The sequence below is a fragment of the Anser anser genome (genome assembly GCF_964211835.1).
Source record: "Anser anser genome assembly, chromosome: 3".
NCBI classification, from domain to species: Eukaryota; Metazoa; Chordata; class Aves; order Anseriformes; family Anatidae; genus Anser; species Anser anser.
In genome coordinates, this window is record NC_139722.1 from 16,539,277 (window position 1) to 16,561,728 (window position 22,452).

At 37.8% G+C, this 22,452-nt stretch overlaps 1 protein-coding gene across 4 annotated transcripts in view; it reads right to left on the minus strand.

The window, feature by feature from the left end:
• The window catches only part of ASAP2 (ArfGAP with SH3 domain, ankyrin repeat and PH domain 2), an 87,815-nt gene that overhangs the window by 26,695 nt on the left and 38,668 nt on the right, over positions 1-22,452 (minus strand). For all 4 annotated transcript variants that reach the window (XM_083827998.1, XM_083827996.1, XM_083827995.1 and 1 more), the window contains 6 exons: positions 13,923-14,052; positions 12,183-12,268; positions 10,604-10,679; positions 10,017-10,103; positions 4,657-4,760; positions 4,473-4,542 (listed from right to left, as the gene is read on the minus strand). In XM_083827998.1, the coding sequence (XP_083684124.1) occupies positions 4,473-4,542; positions 4,657-4,760; positions 10,017-10,103; positions 10,604-10,679; positions 12,183-12,268; positions 13,923-14,052 (553 nt within the window). The remainder of the gene's footprint in view (positions 1-4,472; positions 4,543-4,656; positions 4,761-10,016; positions 10,104-10,603; positions 10,680-12,182; positions 12,269-13,922; positions 14,053-22,452) is intronic.

Genomic DNA, 22,452 nt, shown 5'->3' on the forward strand with positions numbered 1-22,452 from the left:
TTCAAACAGCAATTCTGCAACTAATCTCTTCTTTCTCTTAAGTTGCCTGTCTACAGATCTGGGGTAGGACCTAGAAAGACGTTATGTTTGCAACCTTGACTTGAGGGATTAGGAATTAAGAAATTACTGTCGTAAAGATCAAAATATACATAAACACATTACCATGCTTAATGTTGTGTTCTAACCTTTTTAATCTATCAAGCTGCTAAAACAAGATTTAATTATTTAAGAACAAGAATTGTCAAATGAAGCTGAACTGTCGCATAACGTTAAGTAACTTGCAATGAATCATAAGAAATGTAGATCTTCTTAATCTCTTCTAAATTTATGGATGAAAACATTTCATTCAAAAAGAAGGGAGAACAAGTCTGAAGCGTACAGATTTCCTAAAAGCAATCTGATAAAATGATGTAGCTGGCAAAAAAAGGATAACAACATCATTATATTGGAAGACCAGGAAAAGACCAAAACCATGGAGGAACATAAGGAAAACAATCACATATATATTTTTTTTAATGTCACAGCGTCCTTGAAAAACAACATGCTCATGCTTTGCCCAACATAACCAGCAGACAAAGTCATTCATGCTTTGAAACAACAAACCTGCAGGCCATTTGCTGGACTGTGTCAACCAAATTGTACCCATGAGAGGTTTTGGGAGCAGTAAGATGACAATTAATTGACAACCACATTGTATTCTCTGCCTAGTAAGTAGCTTTTTGAATTCCAGACATTCCATTTAGCAGTAAAAGGGCACACAGTTTTCATTATTTTAGCCTACAAACAGCAAGAGCTCTCTGAAACTAGAAGTATGCGAGAAAACATCTTGAAAATGCCAACTTGGGCCTATTTTCTTGGTTATGTTTAAATATACTTAATAATCATAGCAATACAGTTTCCAGTGTTTAAATTTTTAATGTGTTTGTTGTCCAAGAAGTGTCTAGAAGCTGCCTATAATGAAAATACAAGATAAAGCAAAAAAAATCAAAATGTGTTAAAGAAGCCACTGGGCAGCTAGCATGTATCTTTCTCACAGATTGTATGAGAATGTAAAAATGTAAATAAATTCTGGATAAGAAAGAATCCACTTGCTGGAAACTACAGAAAAGTCCCCAGGACTTTGGAGCTGAAGTTCATACAGGACCTAACTCGTTTTCTGTATCTCCTGAAATATGAAGCTGTAAGTGGACCCATCAAATTGTTTCAGAGAGGACCAATACACAGAGACTTCTCTCTGAATAGCAGAGTGCAGTACAACAATTCTGTATCAGGATTTCAGAACCAACGGAAATGACTGCAACAACTTAAAACACATCCTGGGCCAATGTGACAATTTTGGAATGCAGCCATATTTCAAAGCTTTTTAACTGAGAACCTCCTTAACCCTCTAAGAGGATCAGCATTAACAACTGTATTAAAAAAAATAATTTAAAAATATCCACAAACAAACAAATAAATAAAGAAAAAATAAAACCAATATCTTAACTTTTGGCTGTTATCATCACATTCATCCCTCTACCCTGCAGCCAAATAACAGTGTCCCCATGCCCACTACTTGGTGAACAACACGTTTCCATCCCATGGCAGATGTTCCTCGGGGGAGAGGTCAGAGCCTTGGGACAAAGAGAGGCGAGGCTGTATAAAAGATTGTTATTAAATTCTCCGTTTGAAATCTCTGGGCTTTGTTCTCCTGCTTGTGTCTCTGACTGAATAAATAAAGTTTACACTACTACCAAATTTTTGGACATCCACATTAACACACCAGTGCCTGGAAAAGATGTGCTGCCACCCCTCATGCACACAGACCTCAGCATGAATTCATGTTCCCTCCTGGAAAAACTGTCACCTTCCATCCACCAAAACGACTTATAATGCATCCTGCGTTACATCCAACAAGTAGCACATGCAGGAATCACAAAGTTTGGCTTCTGACACCATCCTGAGGAGTTCCGTGATACAGAGCTGATTTTCACAAAAGGCATGGGCAAATGTGTCCACTTACTCAATGGGCTGGCTGGCTGTTTGCATCGCACATTTTTTCCAGATACCACAGTGATTTACTAAGAATCAATAGATTAAATCTGACTCTTCTGTGCTCAGATTGTCCCATTAATCATAACGGTAGATTAAAGTTTCCAGAAGTAAAGAACAACCAAAAAAGATTCCTTGATAATAACATTCTCATATTTCTTTTTTTTTTTTTTGCAGACAACCTGCAAATATCATTTAAGCTCTTGAAAATCAAATCAACTTTGAGAAATCTGAGGTTCTTCAAAAGTAAGTTTTTCCTTGATTCAGAAACCACGTATGAATTCCCATTTATATTGTTCAATTGGCTTCTACCTTGTTTTTCTTCAACCACATATGTTAAATTGCAGTCAGGTAGATGTCAGAAATTTTCCAATTGCTAATAATTACACAAAGGAGCAGTGTCTATTTTTCAGTCAATTTTTATCTTGTGCATTGCTCCATGAATGCTAATTGCTTTGAAGCTTTTAGATGTCTCAAAATCTAGCTTCTGCACAGATGCTGATATAGACATGTTCAGCATTACAGTGAGGTGAGAACAAATCATATTCTCCCTGTCTGTATCAGAAGAGCACTTGGCAGGGAAATTGAAGTCAGAATGCAGCATCTGGATCTGCCTGAAGATGGCTGTTCTAGAAATTAGCCAAAGAATCCCAGTCCTTAATAAAAATCTGAGAGGTTACAAGACCAAAGAACAGACGTCCATGAAGAAAAGGTAGCCTTTAAAGGAAATGCACTTACAATTTGTATTTAATAAAGCAAACAAAACTGACAACTGAATTTCTGAGAGATGGTTCATTTTGATGAACAGCTGGGAAAAGATAATGATACGTCATATTTTAGAGATCAAGAAATATCAGCCCTGACAATGCCTGGAAATCAATGCTATTGCTTCAAAAATCTCAGAGGATACTCAAAAAATCCTTAAGAAATAGAAATTGTCTCTACCCTTTTCAATGTCTATGAAATAAGCATTGATTTTCGCACAAAACTGCCACCAATATATAAGGAGTAACTAAGCAAATGAGTAAAAATTGAAGTAAATTTTAAAATGAGATGGTATTCCCTTAATTTTTTATTACAAAAAGATCAAGACCAAACTAGTGAAACCTACAGAGCTAAACCCGCATTTAAGTATCTACCTTAAGCAACTGATTTCCAGCTACAGTTCCACCAATCTGCTTCTAAAAGTGTCTGACCATCTGGTAGACAACTTATAAAAAGAACAGAACAGTATCTTGACAGAACTCAGTAAGTGCACTTGGATTAAAATTCTGCTCCACAAGTGGATGTTGTAACCTCTGCCAGCTCCGAGCTGCCCTCGCTCCACTCCTCCTGGTCCCACTACAGCAAGTCCAGTGCCAAGTCCATTTGCAGCACATGGAGACTTGGGTATAGAAATACCAATAGACTCTTCTCTGACAAAGACGCACTCATACACACTCAAACGGGGATAAACTGGTGGACAGTCCCAAAGTTATAATGACTCTACTTTGCAGGCCTGTTTTTGCATTCCTCTTTAGTTCCTGGTTGTCAATTCAGAAAGCAACAGCTTGTGGCTAGATGCACAAATGAGAGATTGATTCATTTTTGCTGCCAGGGTCAACTTGTAGTTATAGCAACACGCATAACAGGACGAAGAACAGAAGGGTTCATAAGAGGAGCAAGAAACGGGCCTGTTTATTGGACAAAGAATGGGAAATACTGTCACTGAGTTGATTTTTGCCTTAAGAAACTTAAAGTTTTGAGAGTGCAACATAAAAAGACGAAGGTTAATGGAAAGGGAGAAGAGCTGAGTTCAAAGCCAAGAATAAAAACTATGCAAGTATAAATTATGAAAGTATAAAATTTTCAAAATTAAAGTAGAAAGTATTACAAGTTTGTTAACATGTTGCAAATACTGGTATCAAAGAAAGAGGGGCTTCTAATGCCCTCTCATCTTTCTGGTAGAATTTGCCTTCAAAGTTAATTTTCTCCAACATCTGCTCTCCAGGAAAGTTACCTTCTTACACATTATCACAGAGAAACAAGTCTGGGGGAGAAATGAGATTCACTATTCTTTCAGATTGTCTTCTAAATATAAAGCTGTTTCAACCGTATGTAAAAGATGGCTTAACGCCCAACCGTATCTTTCCATAATGCTGGAGTTAGAATTCGTATTTTTAGATAGTCTGGTAAAATATGAACAGCTTATATGAACAAAATGAGCCCTTAAAAAAGCATTTTTTTCCCATTAGCATCATTAGCATTAAAACAGTTGTATTTTTAGATACTGTGTACGTCTTGATATATTTCTGAAAGATTGCCTTAAAAATATGTACCCATCACATTGAAAGCACTGCATCAGGAATGTAGCTAATTCCAAATTACAAATATAGACCAGCATAGTTTTTCTTTTTTGTATTAGCAACCATGTACATAAAATACTGTAAACAAATACTTACTGTACCATGGGAAATTGTAAGAAAACCATTTTTAACTGAGCACTTCCTTTTCTGCCACACTTTTCTGATTCTGGTTTAAAGGGAAAAAAAAAAAGTGACTCAGTTTTTATAATATTATTACATCATTTTGATCTTAAGACCTTTTTTTTTTTTTTTCCCCCCAGTGGAGTCCAGCAGTACTTACCCATCACTTTTCTTGTACAGGCTACCATTTCGTTCAGTGCCATGTTCCTTGTTTCCCTGAGGCTGATGTAAACTGTAAGCTGTACTCTGACGAATCTGAGAATCCTGAAACATAAAGAAGAGCAATTTGTAATGCATTCCACATTTTCAACCAAAATCTCTCTATTACTAATGAGTTTCAGAGCCCTTCCTCCTGCTCTAATCCTACAGGCCAAATGAAGCACATTTTTCCTCCTCGGTGAGGAGAACAAAATCCATTTATTTTTCAGATGGCAAAAAAAAAACAAAAAAAAAACCTTAAGAAGTAGTGTTCTAGTGTTCACTAGCACCTGCCGAAATCCCCTTGCTTTCATTTAGCTTTGCTACTGCCTTTATATATATATATTTAATCTGAACAGTAAGTGAGCAGCTGGCTTTCCAACTCGTATAAACGTTGCTGTGTATAAACACTAAAAATTGTTATTACCTGTAATTCCTAGTGCACACTTCCATTGTTAAATAATAATAATAAACACAAATAAATTGAAAGTGGTTTTCCTTGTGGAAACTGAGCTGAGCTATTTGTTTTGAAGAGCAAGAGAGACTTACTAGAAGCATGGTTGAGGAAGCATTCAGGATTTAGTAGAAAAAAATTAAATTATTTCCGTAAGAAGAATAACTTAAATCAAACCAAATTATCTTGAACAAAATAGAATGCTGTGACAGAAAGTGACAAGGATTAAACTAAACTACTGTCACTGCTATCAGTACTACCCAGATGCAGGGCTCACTGCTGCAAGAGTCCAACTCCTTAAAAAATAAGAACCTCACAGTAAGGAATCCGACGGGTCATGCTGTCTTAGCAGCAGCAGCACGATGGGATGAACTTTTCAATGCATACACTAACGGCGACCAATGTTTATAAAATTTATTTTTTTTCTATATGGATGTAATACACCTTAGTTATAGGTGGCAGAAAATACAAGTATAGTAGAAAAAATACCACAAAGAAAGCAGCTAACTTAACTGACTATCTGAGCTACTCTAGACAAACACTTAAGTGCTATTATGATAAAAATGTAGTAATTTGACAAAAATCCTCTTTTGTAAAAAGATGAGTCAGTACGTCTCAGATATGCTACGAATACGGTCACAAGATACATCAGTTTGGGATTCCAGAGTGTACACATGATAAAGTAAAATATATATAAATACAAAAAGTATGAGTTTAGAAGATTTCTCTCTAATTACAATTTGATTCATACACTTCATTAGCCTAGATATAAGGCTTATCTCTGGATGTAAGTGAGGAAAAAAGCAAACAACTAAAACTAAGAACAAGCTCGGACCGTGCTTTTCCCCAGGAGCGCCAGCTCAGATGTAGTGCTGCACCTTTTTGAGCTCCAGCAGCACATTCTTGTTGTCCCAGCTCCTGCTGCAGCCAAAGTTGCTCAGGATCAGCAGTAATGGCAAGGTGTGACAGGTCAGAAATGCGGTAGGGACAGAGCCACCACCTACGAGCCCTGTTCGGTGCACTTACAACTCCACAGCTGCAGGACGTCAGGCTCAGCCTCAGCAGTGAGCTGAGCTGAAGGCAGGCTGCAGAACAATCCCTGCTTGCGTACTTTTACTGACTTCTGGAGAAAATCTGATCTGACACTGCCTGTTATGTCCTACCACTGCCTTAATCTCTGCCTCCCATTACTGTGTTGCTTCAGTAACAGAACTCCATTCCCAAAAAGATTAGAGGTCTTACAGGAAATTAATCTCCGTTCTCCACATCCTCAATTACGCCGAGGTTTCAGATGACCTCCAACACCTGCCCAGAGCAGAATTCCCATTAGTTAAGACGGTGCTGCTACTTTTTGTGGCCTATTTTCTGCTGCATTTCAGCTACCTTCCTTCAGCTGCTGTTTACTCTCAGTTGCTATGTTTGGCCAAACTGGCGAGCCAGCAATACAAGCTTCCTGCCCAATTTCAGCTAGGGAGGAAGCTGCTGCAGATGACGTGCATTTCCACACATTCATTGCTACGGACGGTATCTTTAAAAAATTTAATATTATTTCATGACAAGGAGCTAAGGACAAGACCAGGAGACTTTCCAGTTTCAAATCCCTGGTTCGGGCCGTGCCCAAATCTATAGTGTCCTATAGTGTCCTGTGTGATTGATTTCCAGATGATGCTTTTCCACAGTCTTTGTCAAGCCAGTTCACAGTTTTGGTCTAGCTCCTAAAAGATGCGATGCCATATGACAAATCACCCTAACAATTCACATCCTTCCAGGCAATTTCAGCACGCCTTTTCCATATGTGGGCTCCCCTATTTCTGGTTTGCAAATTCCACGTAACAGGAGGTCAAATCGCAAATAACAGGGGCAGATCCAGCGGAACAGGAACAATGTACATTACCTACAGGGAAATGGATCACCGCGGGACACAGGATATACCTAGCTATACCTAGCACAGTATTGCTGTTTTAAATCTCTCTCAAACATACTAAGATCAGAACAGACTGAAGTACACGAGCCTAAGAAGCTGAACTTTGTCCACTTTATCAGCTTTGAAATGCAGATAGGCGTACAGAAAAAGGTGAGTCATTTCATTGAAGCATGTTTATAGTGAATCACTTCTCTGACTAGAAACAGGTTGGTGATTTCTTTCAAATTCTTATAAAGACTTCTAAATCAAGCTGAATTAACACTACTAAAAATTCAAGAAATGTGACAACAGTATCCTGTAAGGCAAGAGAGAGCCTAAAAACCTGGCTATCAACCCCACTATTTGAACACAACAGAGCTTTCCATGCGAGGTACTTTAACTTATGCACTGAAAATTTTGGCTAGCTGTTTCACAGCTCCCATGTAGCAGGCACTCAGACTGCCTGGATCCCTTCTGTGCATAAAGCTGCCAAAAAGTCCTTACAGCTTTCCAAGAGCCTGAGGTTCTCTCGAATTTGCAGTATCATCGCCAGGAGGATTTTTCAGAGACCCACCCCTTATCTATCACAGTGCCACAGAGTTTCCAGCAGATGCATCTGCCAGAATCTCCTGCAGGCAGCCTCTCTTACAGCATAGCTACCAAACGTTTTGTTAAGACAAAGTTTATCCTACTTTGCAGTGGCCTAAAGAAATTGCAGGTTCTACCAAAGAGGTACAGGAAGCAGAAGGAGATCTGAACACTACTCTGAGGATACCTTCAATTCTAACTTTTTACCAAGATGGACACACAAAGACCTTTAAAAAAAAGAAGTTTCAGTACAAATCAGGTTTGAGGAAGTTCAGTGCAGGAAAAGACAATGTATTCAGACACAACAAAAAAGGTTGACTCTGAATATTCATGTCTTTTTTTTTTTTAAACAACAGAAATGTTCAGCAATGTTCTATTAAAATGGACTTCATGTATTAAATGACTAAAAATAGACACATCTTTAAAATCTTGCAAGAACATCAAATCAAGCAACTGGATTTAATTCCCAGGAGAGAGAAAATAGGAAATTACTAATTTGACCTACTGTAATTTCCTTTCTCAAGATCAATCTGACAACTTTCCTCGACCCCCTCCCCCCCCCTTTTTTTTGTGGGGGTAGGTATTACAACAAACACAAGAGGAGGAAAAAAGAACCACTCGTCTCACACCAGCTGAAAAAAGCTCAGAGGACAAATCCAGTTTCTTGAAATCTGAATGGAAAGAAAGCATGCCAACTATTTTCATTAAAACATAGCAACACTTACTCTCCTAGACTTCGGTCACAAAATGTAAATGCGTTTCAGGAAGGAAAAAGAAAACAGTTATAGTAAAGGAAATTACAGTGCAACAAGAATAATACTGGTGGATTGTACAGCAAGTTATAACAGGATTGTTTGGCATCCCACTGATTAATTGATGTTTTCAAACAACTTTAATAATTATATTACTTCTCATGCTCTGCAGGTAGTATCTATAGCTGTATTTGCAGAATTGATATATAATGAATATAGAATAAAGCATTTTCAATACTTCTATTTTTACATGCAACAAAACCAGTACAAGTAAAAAATCCATGTATACCATTGAATTTTTCAGCCTGTGAAAAGATGTGTGCTCACCGTGCCTTCCTTATACGTTAATATCAGTATCTCTGATAAACAGGTGAACACAGAGGAACAACTTTCCCAGCAATCATAAAAACCAACTGCTTCTGTTACCTCTCTTGAACGAAGACCTGAACAGAACAGGAAGCCTGCTAACATGCCCTTAACAGCAAAGATTCCTTGATGAGAGTAGGCAGTCAATGGTGAATCCCAAGTACTCACCATTTCTGTTAGAATCACTAGTCTTTCACTCCACAAAGTTCAATTTTGAAAGTTTTATTTAGCAAATACACACCTCAGTAAGTCCTAAACACCAGGCAGAACCTAAGAAAGTGTCTGTAGACTGTATAGGACTTTGTACACAATGATCATTACCACAAACTTCACGTGGCAACAAACAGCACCTCGATGTGAAGAGCATTTAATGCCTATCAGCAAGCCTGCCACCTATTAAAGCTATGAGCCAGCATAAAATTCACAAGAAGATGAAAGCAAGACTGAGAAAGATCAAGGAAGTCCGAGGTCTACAGACTAAACCATTTCTTTGTAACGCCTCTCAGAACGAGAATCTGAAAAGGGAGGGGTTCATTCATCACTTACTCACAGCCCAGCAGCCACACAAAGGAAGCTGGCTGGATTTTATTTCTATGAAGAGGAAGCACTAGCAATCTGAAACAAAAGTAGCCCTAATGTTTAGGATTAGATTATACAAAAGATGCTTGGCTCCAGATCAGAGCTTGCCAAATAAAATTACTCCAGAATGCTTTAAATCTAACAGCAATAACAACTGAAGCTCAAAAAATAATTTGTTAGGTTGCTGAACTGACCCATCTTTTGCACCTTCGAAAACTGGCATCTTTGCAGCAGAACAGCAAGCTTCATTGTACTTTTTGCAGATAGTGACAGAAGTGTTTTGGGATTTGGAGTTCAGTTTTACATAATCTTTATACAACACAGAATAGTTCTGTGAGACAAGATTACATTAATTGGGTCTCCTTGTTACTGCCAAAGTTCTTCCATCCTCAGTTTGATCCCCACAGACACTCCTTGCAGTCAGCTCACAGACAGTGGATCAACTTAAGTGTTTTGCAACAGCAGTAGCAAAAATAAATTCTTGTCTCATACATTTTAGTGAGAATCTCTTCAAAAAACACACCTTCAGAAACATTCACCATCAGCATCAAAGCAAAGATGAAGAAACAAAAAAAGGTATGTGGCTGATGAAAGTTAAAATAATTCTATTTCAAAAATTAACACTAGATTGGAAGAAATTATAATGGGCATTCCAACACCAAATCACCTTGTATGCTCACCTCTTTCTGATCAACCTGGAGTGCTGATTTTAATATATCTCTAAGCTGTGTTAATTGTCTTCTTTCCTCATCTTGTGCTTGTTTAATCTTGAATGAAGAAAAACACAGGTTAAAAATAGCATTATTGTTTCTTTTTCAACACAGTTCTTCCAAACTTGCTACTTATTTGGTTCATTTTTCTGAGAAATGTTCAGCAAGAATGAAAACACAAAGAAAAAAGATACCATGATAAATTTATTTTCCTTTTTATCTTCAGAAAACTCGATAATGGCTAGGATGTTGCTGGGTTAAGAATTCAATATTGCCTCACACTGTTCTTGTTTCCTTGTGTTCAATTTGAAACCATATGTTGTTTTTCACTTAGTCTGCAAACATTTTATGGTAGAGGCTCTTTTCCTGACATTTTACACAGGGGGGTTCTGAACTGGATCTAAAGCTCCTGGACATGATATTAAAACAAAATTTTACTCAAAAATCTCCTCAAAACCTTAAAATGATACTAAACCAGTCAAGCAACTTGAACAAAAACGTTCACAGCTCTACTGTAAAAAACTAAGCACAAAGAAAGTGAAAGGTTGCTAACTCACTGTATAAAGATCTGTCGACAGTGTCTCAATTGAAGGCTTAAGACTTTCAACTGCTTTTAACCCATCCTGAAAGAAACTTTAAAAAAAAAAAAAGCAGACTTATTAAACCTTACTTTGTATTTTCTATTTAAAAAGTTGCCAAGAGAAGACATACAAATTATGCCATGCCGTAAGCTTCAAAACCTTAAAAATTTATTTTTTATTCATCTTTAACTAATTCACATCTTTATTTCCATCATAGCTTATTCTAACATGCAAAATCCCGGAGTAGATTCAGTACTGACACAACCCACTGCCACATAATTTTTCTTTATTCTCACAACAAATACTGGTTCTAATCCCATTTTTTCTGATGGCCCAGAACAAGCAAGATTCATTGTAGAACAGTAAAAGCTCTAGCAGGTATAAAATAATTGTGACTTCTTGGAGCCCAATCATTTCACACCTGATGAAATCTTCCCTCTAAAGGAAAGCCTCTTTGCTTCCCAAGCATTATTTACAGCCTACCTGCAAACTGAATATGCTACATCATACTGTATAATATGTATTAGTGTATTGGCATGGTAATGTTCTCTATTCCAATAGAGAATATTGCAGCTCTTCAAAATAGGTAAGATCTTAAAAATACATTCAAAGAAACCTCAGGTATACACATATGATTAAAAAATTGCTGCCACGTTAGTGAAAGAAATACTTTCACTCTGGGAAGAAGACATGAAAGTGACAACACAACACAGCATTTATGTTGTGGAAATTTTATTAAATGGACAGGAGATGAGTAACAAAGTAGGAGTGAAACCGATTTTAAAGCAACATAGTTACACATATAAAAAACTACATTTATTCAGACTGGTCTTTTAAGATAAAAATTCACTGTATTTAACAGGCTGACAGAAGCTCTTTCAAGTTTATAGCTATGGCTTTATTGCTATATTATTGATCTGTAAGATTACCATAAAAAGGAACATCATTCTTTGTGTTTTAATACTGAGTCCCCCAATTAATTTGAAAGAAAAAGTGAGATTTCTAAATACAGTTTGATCCCACTGCTTATGCAATTTATTTTCTTTGAGCACAGAATTAATTTAGATCATTGCCAGATACACAGGTTAAAAAAAAAAAAAAACAACAGCCAATGTCAAAACTAATACACCGCTAACTAACTGACCAAACTAATAGCTCTTTTGGGTAGACCTGTGCGGTATCAAGAGTTGGACTTGATGATCCTTAAGGGTCCCTTCCAACTCAGGATATTCTATGATTCTATGATTCTATGATTCTTTTTCAGCAGTAGTTTACGAAACATGCCAAATTATTGTGTGGCACTCCTTTGGAACAAGCAAATATATTCTACAGTACTAACTAAAACACATTATATGCTTTGGAATATTGTAAGAAACTCAATTACTGATCTGTTTGACAAAAGCAACTTGTAAAAAGATTTAATGAGACCAATTTAATCTTTACTTATTTATAGATTTATGTTTTAAAATCCAGAAAAGTATTACAATTATGTCAAAAGTTTAAAGCAAAATATCGTTCCAATTATTGTGTAGGTGTAAAGAAAACTAAAACATACTTGCACTGAGCATGAAAATATTTGATCAAGTTCTGAAGTAAGTCCACTCCTTTTTTAATCTTGATTTCATTGACTTTCAGCAGGTACTGTTAAAACAGTAATTCACAAAAGAAATTAATGATTACTACCACAGTATTATTTAACATTTTATTTTCAGTTGTATTTCAACAAGCTTTAACAGTTCCAGATTTAGAAGGCCTGAAAAGAATATACCAAACTGTGGCTTCATGGGTTAATCACACAAAAGCAAGAGTTGCCACTGCTGCTTTTTGATACCTTGTGGGGATACTTCACTATGGTTAGTTCAAATTGTTACCCCATCCTTCATGACTCCTAGTGGAAGCCTCTACTAAAGGAAGCATAAAAGTTTGTGCCGTGAACTTAGGAACCTGTTCTGAAACCTAGCAGCCCATCAATATATGCATCTCATTGGCTGTTAAGTCCATTGCCAAACAGATGTCATTAAGCAAGAAAGCAGTTTATTCAAAAAAAAAAAAAAAGAGGGATTATTTTAACCATCTTTTTAAATCTGCTTTTTGATTTGAACATTTTCTCTGCCAGTTCCTTACACACAGTAATAACAGAAAATTACAGTTTAGCATGATATTTAAAAAAATCTTAGCACTGAGCTACAAAAAAGTATAATTAGATTGCATTACGCATGAACAAATTCCATATTAAGTGGCAGCTCCTCCCCTGAATGCCATAGCACAAAAGATGATGGCCATGCAAGCAGAAGTAAGATTGCCAGGTATTTACAGGTTTGCTTAACTGCCCATTAAATGTGGGCAAATATTAACTCCTGCACAGATAGTGACCTACAGGCAAAGGGGTGAACATGCTCTAACACATCCGTTTTTCGCTTACCCACATGGGATAACTATTTCACCCCAGATATTTTAAAACAAATAAAATAAAGCTGTATCTAAGTGCCAGCTTTCAATGAGGTGGCTTGTCAAGCTGGTTCTGATGAACAGACGACTGGCCTAAATGTATGCACACTAGACAACATTTAGGCAGAAGAATCAACTCTGACTCCTGCTAGTACAAAGTGGAGTTCTAAGCATCTGGTATTGGATTAACTTATGGAGATCTAGCTTTTATTTATGATACAACTCCCAACACATTGCACTTCTGATTTACTAGCTAAAACAAAACCAAGTTCCCTTTTATTATTACTCAGAATTAACCAAGTATAAACTTCTTTTTTCTGAAAATCAGGAAATATGACGTGCCCCAGGATATGCCCCTGCTATTTCAGATTTAAGGTAATTTCAGAGATTTCAAAGATTTCAAAGTGGCAGCATTTTAAAACATCTTGAAAGACAACTGGATTCCATCCTTAGCACTTTTTTTCAGTACCAGCCAATAGTGTACTAAACTCGTGTCTTTCCTCACATAATACCACAACAGCTGGCGGTGCAGGGAACAATGCAGAGAATGATCTAGGGCTTAAAATAACTTAGAGTGAAGTAGGAGTGTAAAGGCTTATTTATTATCATCTCTTAGCGTTTAATTGAGCTTTGCATTGTTTATTCTGCAATTTACTTGCAAGCAAAATTAGAAAATTCCCTGCAAAGTTAGCACATCAGGACAGAAAAAAATGTAATTTAGCAATATGACTCCACTAATATCTTTCTACTTCCTTTTAACATCGCATTTGCCATAAAACAACTATGTTTTTCAAAATGTTCCTAAGACAGATTAGCAGAGTAATACCGATTTCATGTTGAATCTTACCTCACACATCTGTAACTGGAAGAACCTTCTCTCTTTCTCCATCTCTTCTGCAATTTCAGCTCCACTTATTTCTGTACGGATCATCCCGTGAAGCTTAGCATGCTCTTTTTTCTCCTTCTCTATTTTTGTACTACAAGGCAAATATTCAGTCAGTGAAGTGCGAAATTCAAAGCCTATCAGGAAATCTGATTATTTGCAAAGTCTACTGACAGATGCAGAGCCAAACTCTTGCAGCTTTGCGTACGACTTACTTCCAGATGCCATTTCATTTGAAATTTGACAATGACTAAAGATCAGCAATGACATGCAGTAGCTGAAATCTAATTCAATCATCTGTTAAAATAATTTCCTGACATAATCTAAGAGAAGATCCTAAACGAGAGGAAGAGACTAGGTTCTCGCATTGAAGAAAAAAAAATCCGTCTACAAAGTAATCCTCCTACATTTTCAATTAAAATTCATGCTTAATCCCAGCTGACCAAACACTGGTTAACAGAGTTCAATTATGTCACCAGATTTATTGAGTCTTGCCTGTCATCAAGTCATCTTCTATATATGCAGGGTTTCTTAAGCCAAAATCACAGTTGCCATCTCTACTTGCTACTGAGCCAGTTGGCACCGGGAATGCCGGCCAGCCGGCTGCGTTGCAGACTCCAGAAGTCTGCTAAGACCAGCTGTCCTAATTCCCTAAAAGTTTCCACGAACATTTTCCAAGAGCTCTGAATAAAAAAGGTTCTCCTGGAGAATATAAATGAATGGCCGATGCCCACAATGAAGCGGAACTCCCCTACAGCATTTGTTAAAATTATTTTTCATGTTATTACTAAAGAGTAGCATAATTATATTACCCAGTTAGCCCAGCCTGATATGGAAAAAAGATACTAATAGAACAAAATACGTGAGGGCATTCCCTTTTTGGAGGCTTCTTTTGTCACTCGTACCGCTTAGAAGCAGAAAATTCTGAAGAGGGCTTCCTGAGGAAATGCTATCCTGCTTTTGGACGAGAGGAAGCACCACACAGGAATACAGGAAGCGGACGAGAGGCCCAAATAACACACGCACTGTCACACCTCCTCTTGGGCAGTCAAGAGTCTCTCAGTTCTCTCTCTAAAGAGATGACGTGTCTCAAGTGCTCTCTTAACCTGATGTTAACATTGCCCTAATAGTTTACGGGGAAACATCCTAGCTGGTCTGAGGACGTCCAGTCAGCACCGCGTTCTGCACTTCTCAAGAATGAGAAACTATCTCCTCTTATACCTCGAGCAGCAAGGGAAAACTAGAATTAATCCCATTAATCCCACAGCGTTCCCACAGGGAAACGTTTTGAAAGGCCGTTCACAAAGCCCCGTTACTCTCTCACATCACCGGCAGGCCCGGCAGAGCCAACCCCTTGCAGCATTTCAGCAGCCAACACACCCAGCCAACGTTACGCTCCTTCTTGGCACGTCAAGTTCTCCAGGAAAGGGATGTTCTGAGGAAAGCTCCTCTCCTTTGAAATAAATATTCTGAAAATCTTCATTTGCCTGAAGAAAAACTCAACTCCAGAATGTTCTATTTTCTTAAAAAAAAAAAAAATCTATACTCTTATTTATTGTCAACGTGCCATTTTGTAGCCATAGAAAACTGAATCTGAACAAAAGAATTAAGCAGACACCAACTGTGAACAAGGACAATATGCCACCACAAAAAAAGAGTCACTGAGAATGACAAATATGCGGCTCCTTTCCAGCACACCAGGTAAAAGTTTATATTCTGGGATCCTTGATGATTCTAAAAAAGCCAAACCTCAGAGCAAAGATCCAGGATGGTTTCAGTGATCTCAGTTTCCACATTCATCTAACAACGCACGAGGCCGAAGAATTCATTGAAATGTGATTCAAGTCTAATAACTGTCAACTACTAGTGTTTTTATTGTTTATATAAAACAATAGACATAACCATGCCTAAAATTAAGAGCTTATTTACACGTCATAAGGCATTTATAAATGCTAGTTCAACCAGAACACCACTAACTCCCAAAAAGTCAAACAATAAGGACAATATTACAGCATAAATTGTTTTCAGAAATTGAATTCCTTTTCAAGAATAGGCTAGACTCAGGTGGAAGGACTACCCTTTAAAGGATAAGCATACTCTCCCAGGTGTAAGGTAGTTAAACCAAGAATAAAGCATACCAACATCCACCAAATAATTCAGGGAAACAAGACATCCTTGAAGCCATTTGATGGAGCTTCACTTGCATTTTTGTAGGAACTACAAGTTTCCACAAAGTAAAAGGGAAGGTAGATTTGGAAACAAACTCAGAGGTGAGACACCAGCTAACAGGTAGCATTTCGGAGGATGAGGTCTTTGCAAATGGTTTCACGGCTTCAACAACTTCAGTGATGCTTTAAAACAACAACAAGAAAACATAAACTGAAGTCTTGGCAACAAGTACCAGAGGTACACAATGGTATATTTCATGTTTCCATTTCCTTTTTGTTTATGCTTTCAGTCTCCAACTACCTTTTCAGCTTTGTAATCCAAATGTAACCTGTTCTGCTGATTTACAGTACCATGCCATTTCCTCTCTCATCCTGTTTCTAGGGAAACAAAGAAACCATGTAAGGCAGTGCCACATGCAAATCTTCTGGGTGCTAAGGTTTAGTTGTGTTTCCTATCAAATTGCAAGGGGCAAGTCCGGGTTTGGCAGCATCAAGTGGCACTGCACTGTGATATTAACCAAATCCTTCTGGCAAAGACGTTTGTACGATGTACCGTAATGGGGTTTCAAAATATTATGGCATATTCAGGTTTTTCAGGTAAATCAATTAAGCAAAATAAATAAGAAAATAGGGAAAAGTCTCAGAAAATCTTCTAGGAGCAATACGAAAGAAGCAAGTGTTTTGTAAAATTGCTGTTCTTGAAACTCATGCTGCACATATTGCAGATATAGATGGACTTTGCTGACTAACATTAAAATCTGAGCATCCTTCAGCCCATTTACAACGCAGCTGCACATGACTAATATACAACGAGCTCTGAGGGGGTAACAGACAAGTACAGCTGAAACACAGGACGAAGAATTCTAACAAAAAAAAGTAGAAGAGATAAATAAGTGGCCTTGCTCATTCAAGTTTCCCTATATGACAATTTGTAAAGCTCCAACTTGAGGAACAACTGTTTTTCAGTATAAATTTTAATTTCAAATAAGTCACTTGTGCCCGACATATCATGATATAAACAAACACAAAGTATGCTTTTTTCTTTGCTTTTCCTTTTTAATAAATAAAAAAATAAATCTTTCAGAAGGACGTGACCTGTTACTGTTTAACAGGCCTAAGGCTGGCATTTATTTTCCATCAGTGAACAAGGGTAAACACCTGGAACGCCCTGTGCAGACACAGCAGCAGCAAGCTGGCTGGGCAGGAGCTCTGTCTTTCTTCTTCTCCCTCCCGATGTAGCAGCAGTAAGCCAGGCTGAGTCTGGGTACGCAGGTGAGAAGGTGCAGAACAACAGCAATACCACTTGGAAAGCTCACGGGGTGCACTTTGGAAAACAGAGTGCTTCCAAGGGCTATTTTGTTTCACAGAATAGCGTTACACATTTTCCCTCCAAGTATCCTTTCTTCCTCTAGTCTTCCTTTTCAGCCTGACTCTGCAGCTTCAGCTCTGGCACTCCGGTCTTGCAGTGGGAGAGCCTCCAACTGATTTTATCCTACTGCCTGGCAAGGCTGACAGCAAAGCACCACCTACCATCTCTCCTATCACCCAAGTCCTGAAAAGAAAAGTAAGTCATCTCCAGCTTTTCTCTTTCACTCATCCTGCACCGGGAGGTGGGGAGAAGAGGGCAGAATGAGAAAAACGTGTCCAAATCTTTCCAGTATTTCATCCATTATATATGCAGATTCATTCAAAACTTTCGCCATTTAATTCAAAAAGTATTCTCTTCCTAAATAAAAATACTTAACGTGAAATCCCAGGCTCAAAGCAGTTTATAAAAGCTACCTCACTCAGCACTTACTTTCTATGCCACTGTTTTCAAGATTATTTGTCCTCCAATTTGCCTCATGTACATACTTTAAAAGAAAACATGGCAGAAGTATCCATGATCTATGCATATCAGTGATGTATTGAGTCAAGGCACAGACCTGAAGAAGTAATCTGAGAACAGCTAGTGGAATTTTTTGGATACTATTTTTAAATATTGCTCAAAAAATGAGTTTAACAAACTGGAAACATCATCACTTAATAACACATAGCTATGCAGACACCTTTACAGAAGACTGTAATAAGAACTTGTTCATTCTCCTGTTGACTTCAGATGGTTCAGAAGCAAATCATTTATGATGGCTATATCTAGAAACGCGTGCTTGCGTTCCTGCACAGTGATGTAATGCACTTCAGACTACTGCCTTGATCTCATAATCCCATAAGCACATTCAAACAACTTGTTTTATTCACTCAAGTGTGCATAACAGACTCCATGCCTCGCTTCTAAAAGGGGAATGGCAAAGGAGGAAAGGGAGCCAGCCAGACTTCCCAAGAAAAGCTTGTTAGTTTTCATTAAGCTTTAATTTTTCATAGCATTAGCACAGCACTTATTAGACTTCTGAAGATAATATATATTCACAGGCCTAAAAATAAAGTCATCTTTATAAAAAAAAAAAAGATTAACATTTTTTCTTTTCAGGAAAGACAGGTTTGTGTGTGGAATACAGACATGGCCATACAGCTAAAAAAAGGCGTAAATAACGTGCTTTGGTAAGTTTCTGGTTCTGTCTCCTGTACAAAAGTAATGCAATACCTACCTCAAACTCTACCACAACAGGACTGATCAAACTAAAGAACATGGGTAAAATCTGGCTCCCTGCCTTGCTGGGTACGGTCTGCCTGCTGGAAGCACGAGCAGTTGTTATGACGTACTCTCCTTCCCCATATGCTCCCCCGGCGTGCCTGCCATTAGTGTTTAAGTACATGGGGGAACGCAACTGCCTCATCACAAAAAGAGCCCCGTCCGCACCAGTTCCAGTCAAAGACACAGACAGACTAGTCCCACTGCTGTCCCACAGGGGAAAGACAGCGTTTTCCTGCTCACATGGGCAAAACAGAATCTAACCGAGGTCTAAGAGAAATACACTGCTTTGAACTACCTTTAAAACCATTTTAAAATCTTCAGGGCTACAACTGGAGCATGCTAATTACAGATGGTGAGGAAAGACGAATTATTCATGAATGTGACCTCAGGATATTCCCAATTTTTGATTAAAGTAGGTTGGCATAAAGCTTTGAGTTACTTGCTCCTCTTATTCCCTTATTCAAGAACAATTCTGAAGTATAAGGCCTTCCTCAGTTACGTCAGCTAAGGCGATCTTGAGGAAAATATTACAAGGATTTAGGTATCTACAGGGAGATAATAATAATAATAATAATCAACACTGCATAATAATCAACACTGATGGATGGTCATCCAAGAGTTTAAGAATGGATCTTAACATTACTCTCCCAAACAAGACTAGTTATATAAATATTTTTAAACACACAATTTCATATAGAGCTTGAAGAAGCAGTTCAAAAATTGTTATGGGAAAGAAGGGGAAAAAAAGCAATTTTGAATTAACTGAATTTCTTTTCAAATAAGCCAAATTTTTATTTATATTAACACCTGCTATGTCATCAAAAACGTGCAAGAAAGATGAGATACTGAGGCAAATAAGTTGTCTTTATAAGGAAGAATCTGAAGTATTCTGCTTATCAAGCTGAAGAATTGGATAAGAATCTCCTTATCATGGCAGAAATCAGGGCGAAGTCATCGTCACTTCTCCACAGACTACGAAAATACCACTGTTATTTGGTGTTTAGCTTCACAGGTCTGAACTTGTGACTTGGAAATGAAGACCAGTAGTATGATTTTAAGCATATGGTAAAGAGAGTCAGGCAGACAAAACCAAAAAGCTGCCTAGAAGCCTTGAATGGTTTGTTAACCCAAAGGGAAGAGAATAAGAAAGGAGAAAAAAAAAAAAGAGATTCAAGAGAAGTATCACTGGAAAAGCTAGATAACTAAGCATAATCCTAGTACTGGCTTCAGGCACAGTCCAAACCAGGAGTCGTCCAACAGACTGAAGAAGACTGAGCAAACCTGCAGCTATCAACACCGACATCCACCACGCCGCTCCGGCTGCACAAGCTGCAGGTCACTGAGGCCTTTTTATTTTTAAAGGTCCTTGGCCTTTTTTATTTTTTCTTCCCCCTTTTCTTTTTTTGAGGCAGAGGCTGTGCGGATAGTACTAAAAAGAAATTCAACACATGATTAAGAATTCTTGAAACAACTCTGCATTCTCTCACTGCTACGGATGACCGAAATGCACAGATATAAGGAAGTTCAGATCCATTAGGAACAGCCACAGAATCAAAACAGTCATTATCTCTAGAAACCTCAGTGGCATACATAATAGCAACTCCAGCAAACCAGAAAAACTTCATGGTTTTCTTATGTCCAAAACTTAGTAGATGATAAAAGCTGACCTCAACAAGTTCAGGCTCAAATTAACATTCTCACTCGAGCTTCAAAATCACATCATTAAACTTGCAGCATGAGATCTGTAGAGGCCAAGGCTCAATAATGATAGCTAGTAACATCTCAACTTGCCTGGAAATTCATCTTCTACATGAGATAGTTTGACAAATTCCACAGTCCTCCTGCAGAGGCAAGGGTGTCATGTCAGTGAAGATCCATTCTGAATTTAGTTGAACAAAACTAGAGAAACTTGGTCTTCTCCTTGGTGGAAGTGAGGCAGATTGCACTGAAAAATAATATTTCTTGACTGCCAAACTTAAGCCCCAAAAAGCTCTTGCAAAACACAACCAAAAAAAAAAAGTCACAAAAAACCTTTGAAGAATTTGCCTGTAAATGGCATTCCCAGGCTCCCTATCCCAAGCCTCAAGCAGATGATCCTTTGGTCTTGATCAAAGTGAAGGAGTCCAACAGGCTAGACAAACAGCTTTAAACTCTAGAATGCTGATGTGGAGCTTTCATCTAACTGCTTAAAAAGCTAGCAGTTAAAAGCACAGCAACTGCACCAAGCCACCACCCAGAAGTATCAGAGAAAATGGTAATGGATCTGAAAGAATTTCCTGGTGTACATGTGCTACTTTCAGGTTTTGGATGCTGAACAAACTGTGACATAAGTAGTTTAGAAATAAGCATTGTCAAGGAAATGTGTTTCATTTGTTAAAGAATCTTACAAAAACTAAGAAAGTACTTGGAAAGAAACTTGGAAAGAAGTATCTCCTTACAGCAGAGAAAAGAACTGGTCTGGGATCAAAAACGAAGTGTCTCGTTTCAAAGCAAAGACAGAATGCAGAGTCTTTTGCTTAAAACGAAAAAAAAAATAATCTCAAGATCTCATACCAGCAGCATTGGATTTGATCCCACAGAGAAAATAAATACAATGCCAACATTGCATTTTCAGGTGCTGAATGTAACAATGTACGCAAAACATTTTTTCTAGGTATCTACTGTCCTTAAACTCAAATTAGATTTACCAAATACACATATTTACGTACATTTCCCGTGGACATTTTAATTCCTCAAGTACGTAACTAAGATTTTTTGAAAAAGGAAAATATTTCTAGAGTATGCAACTCTGAAACATATCACCTGCTACTATAAGCAAACCGAGGATCAAAGCACAAATCCTTACATCACTGGAACATGCTCACCCTCGTGAATATTCCATGAGAAATTCTAAAAACATCCAAGGTCTTGGTCCACTAGGAACAGAGGGTTCTTGGTGTGTGTCCCAGCAGCCTGCACACATATTTATTTTCAATTCTGCACATAAGCTTTGTGGGACATCACTATGAATGAGTTATACATAATTAAAGAAGCTTTCAGATCCAGTAATCAAGCACAGGTAGACAATATCAGGCTAAATTACACGGGTGTTCTTTACAGCCCATCCTCAGAGATAAACTACTGACATGGGCAACGGTTAGAAATCTTAATTACTCCAAAAGCTGAAAATTGGCAGGGCACCAAACAGGATCATTCACTAAAATTAAGAACAAAAAGCACTGGAACCATCACAATCTTGACACAGTTACAGTCTTCCAAGGATTCACGCTGGAGGTTTACGTTAACGTTTCAGAATATCTTGTTACAAAAACCCAGCTATAGACAGGCACTTTCACCAACGTCACACCACTAAGGTCCTCCTCAAAAATCAAGCCTGGAAAGCAGTAATTATACCTTTTTCATCATTATTCACAAAAGGAATAATGAGATTTATTTCACTTGCTCAACTTGTTGCTTTCGTGAATAAACACCCTACAGGAACCACTTCTGAAGAATGTCTGCACATGACTTCAGACAGGCCAGCTCAGTAAGCACCAGAGAATCATTACCTTTTGTGTGACTGCAAAAAGAAAAAAAATGGTGCTAGATTCTCAGCCAACCTAGGCAGCCAGGGATCTATGTGATTCTTCTGGACCTGAATCATCAGAAATGGTCTGATACGTGTGGAGCTGATGACCTCAGAAGATCAAAGATG